The sequence below is a fragment of the Cucumis melo genome, chromosome 6 (genome assembly GCF_025177605.1).
Source record: "Cucumis melo cultivar AY chromosome 6, USDA_Cmelo_AY_1.0, whole genome shotgun sequence".
Lineage (NCBI taxonomy): Eukaryota > Viridiplantae > Streptophyta > Magnoliopsida > Cucurbitales > Cucurbitaceae > Cucumis > Cucumis melo.
In genome coordinates this window covers 14,342,979-14,351,078 of record NC_066862.1, presented here as the reverse complement: position 1 = coordinate 14,351,078, position 8,100 = coordinate 14,342,979, and the positions used below count along the sequence as shown (strand labels likewise).

Sequence of the window (8,100 nt, the reverse complement as noted above, 5' to 3'; positions counted from 1 at the left end):
TGGCGTCGAGTATACGGTGGAACTCCTGACATCTTCATGATGTGTTGGGAGTTTTCCCATATATTTCGTTTCAGTTATGTGAAAGGCATAATTGAAACCAAGGAAAGAGGAGAAGAGAAGAAGGATCGTCACCTTTGTCACGTCCAAGCTTCCCTTTGCCACCGTCTGCCTACCGCGACGTCGTTCTTCCTTCTCTGGTAATCTTAAGAAAATTTCTTATTAGTATTGAAGTTAGTTTAAGTTAGAAATTAGTTTAGGTTAGTTAGTTTATAGTTTTGTTTTTTGAAGTTAGTTTAAGATTGAATATTGAATTAGTTTTAGGATATTGAATTAGTTTTGGAATGTGGGTTGAAAATTTGATGGGGGTTATTTGAGAAATTGGGTTGGGGAATTGAAATTTTGGTTCCAAAATTTGAAAATTTAAGGGTGAAGAGTTAATTGAATGGAACAGGTTAAGAATTAGAGGGGGATTGAATTGGAATTTTTTAATGGGGGAGTTCAATTGGAATTTTGAAAGGGGGGATTGATAAATTGAACTTTTCAAGGAGGTGAGGCAGGTTTAATTGAATATTTGAAGGGGATGGGTCGAAAATTTAAGAGGGGAGAGGGAGGTTGATGATGAAATTTTGAGGAGGGTGAGCTAATAGTTATTACTGTTTTAAAAATGATATAGTTTGTGTTAAGATTTGTTTTGGCTATCCTGCAGTTATAGTAGCCTTTAGTTCAATTCTAGTAGTTTATTTTCTTAGTAGTTTTGAATAACATTGTTGTTGATTTGGAATGACTATTATGCAGTTATAGTAGCCTTTTTTTTATTTTGAATTTGTTTGTATTTCTAAGGGTTTGAAAGGGTGGTAATAGGGTAGCTTGTAAGGTAGCATTGTTAGAACGGGTGGGTAGGATGCAAAGATTAAAATTGTTTGTGGTTAATTAGGTTGTGGTGACTATCTTGCAGTTATGATAGCCTCTATAGTTTGAAGTTAGTTTTAGTGAACAATTTTGGGAGATTGTATATTTAGGGGAGTAAGTTTAGGATATGAGAGGAAAATGATATGCTTCTAATCAGACCTATTTATGTTTTAGGGACTTAAAATGGACAAGGGTCGGATGAAACTTAGGAATAAGTTTTTTTTTTAGTATAGAGAGAGAATGGCTCAATTTCTAGACGTTGTCAAGGTTCACGTTGATGCCAATGGACGAATAAGGTGTCCATGCAAGAGATGTATGAACTCAAATTGGAACTCACTAAAGGGTGTGGAACGACATCTACAGACTATTGAAATTATATCCCCCTACTACATAGAATGGGTGTTCATAGAGAGTCGATTAGCTTTAGAGGTACAAAAAACTTAAAGAAAAGAACTAGTAGTAACCCTTTTGATAAAGGAACTAGTAGTATGCAGTTTGATGAAAAAGATAATATATTCAGTATGCTGAATAATTTACAAGTCCCGAACACGAAGAGGAAATGAAGGAAAGTCGTTTGGAGGATGAAATGTCGAGGAATATTGGGATAGATATAAATGAAGATACAACAAACATATTTCAAGGCTTAGGTATAATTGTTGAATATTTGTTATATACGTTGTTGTTACACAAACTAAACTCATAATCATCCCCATCAAAATCCAACGTCGAAAATTCAGGTCTCGATGTTATTAACACTTACGCCGACATATTTATGCGTTGGGAGTCGCCGCACTTCTTGTAGTGATATAGAGGACTAATAAATCCCTTATGTAATCATCGACAATGGCAAATACCTAATGATGTTATGTCCATTGTCATCCTCCCACCGAATGTAAAACGTGCAGTTGGTCGACCGAAGAAGATTAGAATTCCTTCAAGAATGGAGTTCAAGAGATGCGTTAAATGTGACTGTTGTGAACGTGTTAGTCATAACCGAAAGAGATGCAAGCTTTTCTTATTGAACTAGATTGTTCGTTATTTATTATGTTTTTTTACTTTTAATTTATTTTTTTTATTGTAATGTTGTTAAAATTTAAATTTCAATTCTAAAGTTATCATCAAATTCTCTAAAATTTTTATATGCCAATAATTATATTTTTATTGTTTTTCTTAGTTATCTATTTAAAAACTTTTCATTCGATCGTTATATTCGTGATATTATTGAAAATATACATTTTAACATTTTCCATTTTTTGAACCACATTATCTTTTTTCTATGTTAATACATATTCAATTCTAATGTTTAATATCCGTTATATAAACAATATTGTTAAATATATACGACAATTTTCCATTATACTTTTAAACTTTATTCTTTAATTATCCACTAATTTCCTGAATATTCCATATCTACTAATGATGTTTACATTGTTTTCTTTAGTTTTGTAGTTGGAAGTTTGCATTGCACTATCATATATGTAATATTATTGTAAATATTCTTTCAATTATCACATTTTTCATTTTAATATAAATCAAATTCTAATGTATAATATTCATCATATACATCATATTATTACATATATATGATACTAAATCCAATGTAACGTATTCATCCCAGTCAACAAGCTTCTCATCAAATTCCTTTCATCTTCCATAACCTGATAAATATTGCTACATCCCAAACATATATTTCATACATTACAGCCATGTTTCTTTAGAGAAATAAAGCATTCAATTTATAAAATCATTTGAACAACGTACACTTTTGTAGCTGTTACCAAACAAAATAGATACACTTTATAAAACTAACCAAATTAGAAAGACACATTCCAAACATAACTAACCAAATCACAATAACATAATAAAACCTTCAGGGTGTGTTTGGGGGAGGGAAAGAGTTATGGGGGAAAAGGATTATTATAATCCTAGGATTATGATAATCCTAGTATTATGATAATATGTGTTTGGGGGAAGATTTATTATTGATAGTGTTATGATAATATGTGTTTGGGGGAAGAATTATTATTGGTAGTGTTATTATAATATGTGTTTGGGGGAAGAATTATTATTGGTAGTGTTATAATAGTATGTGTTTGGGAAAGGGATTATTATAGTAGTGTTATAATAATATGTGTTTGGGGAAAGAATTATTATAGTAGTATTATTATAATATGTGTTTGGGGGAAAGATTATTATTATAGTATTATTATAAAATGTGTTTGGAGGAAGAGTTATGATTGTAGTATTATTATAAAACTTGTTTGGGGCAAAGATTACGTTAATTAGATTTATGTTATTTTTTTTAAATAAGGAATGTTAATATAAGAATAAAAAATATATAATTTTTTTTTTCATGATCAATATTCAATTATGTAATTAGAATAATCTAAACATAATTCTGTAACTAGGTTTTGAAAATATAATTCTCTTACGTTATGTCGTCCAAAATTAATTCGTAAATCCGTAAATTCATTAGCGTATTTAAACCAAATTATTTCCACGTATTACCAACTTATAAATATTGTAAAAAAAAAAACTTGAACGAAAACACTACATTAATAGGATAATACAACAATTCATACCATTACATTTTAAAGCGAAACGAAACTACAAACTAATTAACTTCAACAGAATTTAAAGTTCGTTATATAATAAGACATAACAAGTTAGAATAATAACATATAGTCCAAGTAAGAAAAGTTTCATTAATACAAATAAAACAAACTAACTAGTCATTGGTTTTCTTGAAGAATGAGGCTGCAGTACGGGTACTTCATATGGTCGGGAACTTCAAGGAAAGCTTTCATGTCATCGACGTTACGCATAAGTATACGCATTAAGCGACACCTATCCATCAATGTGAGCTCAGGGATGGCCTCCAAATGTCGAACAATCTCTTGACGTGTTTGGGTAGCATCTTGACGTTGTAGGATAGGCCATTCAGCAATGCGATGAAGTTGTTCATTTCCATACTCAATGGCAGTACGAACTATGTCCCCACTATCTGTGGCATGTCCTGGACGTTTCCGCTTAGACCCGCTTGAAACATTTCTACGTTCACTGACCCTAGCGGTTCTTGTTTCCATCAAATCATCAGGCGACATGTTCAATCCCGGACTGTACATTGGCGGAAAGTCCGTATCTGGCATAGCATCAGCAGCTCCTGCGTCATACCCAGGAGGATCGTTTGACCCAATGTCCGCAAAACTCTCAGCCCGACCTCCTGTTGCACGATCTTTGCCAAACACGTACGACAGTTCGTCATAGTGGACAAACGACTTATTAAGGAGGCCTTTCGCCGCCGGATGACTCTGTATAAGTGCAATAATAAATTATTAGTCCATGTATTCAAATAATCAAACAAGTGTTCAAATATCTAGTAACGCACCTTTACCCAATCGTCAAAGACTTCTTTCTCAGCGACGATGCATTTTTTTTCATCATTCCACCCAAAACCACTACAGTTTGGGCCACGCATCTCCGCAAGTGCGTGAAACATTCTCTTCATCAATTTGATTCGACTATCGATGGTTGAAGCATGGATATTAGAACCTGGGATCTTGAACGCCATCATTCTCGCCAGCTGATTTAAGTACCCGGGACGAAAGGTCCCATTGTCGGACCTCCACCCACCAGCATTGACCAACTCCACGAGGCACTCCACGAGGCCTGCCTCTTCCTCTTTAGTCCAAGTATGTTTAGGTAGTCTCGATGAACTTGTCATGCTAGACGTAAAACGCAAAACATATTAGTTTCATTAAGTTCCGTATGATTAGATAACATACATACGATTAATTTCATAGTACAATGAATTCCTGCTGAAAAACAGTTTGGCAGTAAGTTAATTGGTTAACCAATACATTCAAAATAATCATGTTACAAAAACTATGACAAAATAAGACTTATTGGCACAACTACTTAAGTATGAAAATGAACGGGGAACATTTAATTTTTCTATTGGTTACGCAACTCCCATTCAGTAAACATTTCTTCTGCAAGGTTGTCCCTCCATTGACTCCACTCATTCGACGTCTCTATGTAATGTATGTCATCCGCGGCAGTAGTCGCGTAGGTGGAATCAACCTTATCTATGTTGTCTTCTATATCAAAGTTCGTCATCTCCCTATTGATAAGGTTGTGGAGGAGACAACATGCGAGTATTGTGCGACATTGAACTTCTACAGGATAGTATGACTTTCCCCGCAGTATCGCCCATCGACCCTTCAAGACACCGAATGCTCTTTCGATTACATTACGAGCAGAAGAATGTTTCATATTGAAGAACTCTTTCGACGTTGAAGGTGCATTTTCAGGGCCACGCCATTCTTGTAAGTGATAGCGTTGGCCTCTGTATGGTGCCAGGAAACCCTCCGCATTTGGGTACCCGGCATCAACCAAGTAGTAATAGCCTGTAATCACAATGCACGATTAAAATGTCGCAGTTGTTACTTCTAAAATTCCATTCATAGGTACAATGCCCTTGTTACTTACCCTTGGGCACCTTAAGCCTATTAGGTCTTGAAAGGGCATCACGGAGGATGCGTGAGTCCGCAACTGATCCTTCCCAACCGGCAAGTACGTAAACAAAATCTCCTTTCGTGTCACACACGCCAAGTACATTTGTGGCCACCTCCCCCTTGCGTGTTCTATACCTAGCCCGGTCACTTGCTGGAACGTTGACTTTTATGTACGTGCCATCTAATGCACCTAGGCAATTCTGCACCGCATAACTAAAAATTATTGAGAAGAACTAACGTCGTTGTGTTGGAAGTACGTAGTTCGAGACAAATGTGTACCTCAAACCACCTCCATCTTTGATCTGTGCATTCATTAGGCACTGGTTGTGGTTTTTTCAACAGCTCCTCATGAAGTCGAATGACAGCCAACAAGACCATGTTGAAATGGCGGGAAATTGTCTCACCCGACCGCATGAACTCTCGTTGAATGACACGATTTTTTACATCGTGCGCAAGAATGTGGAGGAACATTGCTACCATCTCCTCAACATCGACGACTTCCGTCGACGTTAGTCCAGGAATGGTCCTCAGTAGGTGACACAGAATGGCGAAACATCTTCGGTCCATTCTCGTACTTTGGGGACAGACAAGGTCTGACCCATGAATCATGCGAAAGTAAGCTAACTGTCTAATCCTATGCCTAGTTTCATACGGGATGTGCGTTATCCTCTTCGTATCGTTCTTCAAGAGCTCCAACATTAGTAACAACTGTCGTTGGGATGCTATGAACGCATTTACAATAGACGCCAACTCGTGTTCGTCCATTCTAAATTATAGATTGACACCCTGTTGGAAAATAATCCTAACAACGCGTTAATTTCAAATGTTGTTAACCTAATCACATAATACCAATGTTGGTTTTGAAATGTTGGAAATATCTTCAAAGGTAAACTAAGTTAATATGTTTACAAATTAAGTAATTGACTTCTACTACTTTTTTGAAACTACGTTTTTGTGCAAACTTCATTTATGTTTATGTTTTGATTTATGTATATATGGAAGTATACGTATTTAAATTTCCGAAATAAAACATATTGCTAATTATCAATTGAAATCTATCGTGATAATTAGTTTGCGAAATAAAACATATTGCTAAATAGTATCATCCATATAATTTTTCTTACGTGACATTTATATAAAAAAAATTTCCACCTAATATAAATTATATTGCTTGTAGGAAACAGACTTCTAAAATTAATATAAATAGTAGCATTAAAGAAATCAATTCTTTTTTCTTTTTATACTTTCCCTTATTCTCGTTATTATGCATCATCCACTCATATGTCTCCAATTTGACCACTCAATTTGTATTTTATAGCGTCTCATTGTTGGAACGTTTCTATATTCTTTAATGTACTCTAAATAATTCAAAATTACAAAAGTAATTAAATAACAATTTTTTTTATAAAAATTCACAAAATTGAAAACTAGTCAAATTAAGCAACTTTTAATCTACCTCAAAATTAGATGTGACTACAACTAGTACAAATAATAGTTTTTTTCTTTGCAAAAGTAAACTAATATTTTATTTCGAAAATAATAAAATTTCAAGTTATGGTTGGAAAAAAATAAACAGATTACAAAGAAATGGAAATTACTTAGGTGGTTGGTTTCTTATTTTTTTTTAGAAGAATTGTTATTGGTCGAAACATACCCTAAATAAAATGAATTTATTACCTATTGCTTCATCATTTATGAAGAAGGGGCACGTTCATTGTGATTTAAAAATTTTTTAAAAAGACTCGAGCAATGCTTTTTAATTAGTTAAAAACAATTTTATTTATAGTATTTAAAATGTATTTTATTTGTAGTACAAATTTCAAAAGTATTGATTTTGAAGACATGAGAAATGATTTTAAACTTCCAAACATGCAGTGGTTGGAATACATACATGATCACTCACAAACACAACAAAAAAGGAAATAGAGGACTATTTGAAAATCTACAAATGACACATTCCGTATGATGGTTTATTGGAGATATATATATAGACAGCGAGAGAGAGATAGAGAGAGAGTTAAACAAATGTAAACGTCTGAGGATTTATAACTGAAACAAAAATGTAATAAAACAACTAAGTACAGGAATATATAGATGGACTTCGTCAAAGAAGGAGTTTTATAACCGTAGTACCTCGTTTACAAATGCTTCAACCTTTACAACCTGAAGATATAGACAAAAAAATAGTTTGTTATTACATATGCGTGCCGGTAAGGATAACGTATTGTAAAAAAATGAATGACAAAACGAAAATGAAACATACCTTAACCGAAACGAAACTTCACAAATCCATGGAACGGGTCAAAAAATCAAACAAGGTGTGAGTACATAATGTATGTAAAAGAACATAGCCTCAGAGTTAATTTGATTACCGCAAAGACGTTCAAGAAGAACGCAGTTACGGTACCATTTTTTGCGGTGGAGTTCATAACATCATATGTAAAACAGAAGCAACCAAATACAGACATAAAATACAGCAACCATTACTTGTGACAGTGCAGAAGGAAACAAAGCATTACTTGTCACAGTGCAGCAGGAAACAAATTTACAAAAACACTCTTTTGTCAAATACAGACAAAGGCAAAGAAGGCGAAACACAAAGTTAATTTGATTACAGCAAAGACGTTCAAGAAGAACGCAGTTACGGTACCATTTTTTGCGCTGGAGTTCATAA

At 34.0% G+C, this 8,100-nt stretch overlaps 1 protein-coding gene across 1 annotated transcript; it reads right to left on the bottom strand.

Annotated features, from left to right (window-relative positions):
* Nucleotides 1-4,607: 4,607 nt before the first annotated feature.
* On the bottom strand, nucleotides 4,608-5,993 carry LOC127149696 (protein ALP1-like). The gene is made up of 3 exons (XM_051085557.1): nucleotides 5,831-5,993; nucleotides 4,993-5,318; nucleotides 4,608-4,634 (listed from the first exon to the last, which is right to left on the bottom strand). The coding sequence occupies exons 1-3, from the start codon at nucleotides 5,991-5,993 to the stop codon at nucleotides 4,608-4,610; spliced, it is 516 nt and encodes a 171-aa protein (XP_050941514.1).
* Between the last annotated feature and the right edge of the window lie 2,107 nt (nucleotides 5,994-8,100).

Excerpts from the sequence above, each read along its gene's own strand:
- LOC127149696 (XM_051085557.1), bottom strand. The coding sequence starts at position 5,993 with ATGGACCGAAGATGTTTCGCCATTCTGTGTCACCTACTGAGGACCATT. Across the intron at positions 5,319-5,830 it reads ACGAGAGTTCATGCGGTCGG|GCTATTACTACTTGGTTGAT; the intron begins GTGAGACAATTT and ends TTGTGATTACAG. Across the intron at positions 4,635-4,992 it reads TAGAAGACAACATAGATAAG|CATGACAAGTTCATCGAGAC; the intron begins GTTGATTCCACC and ends TTTTACGTCTAG.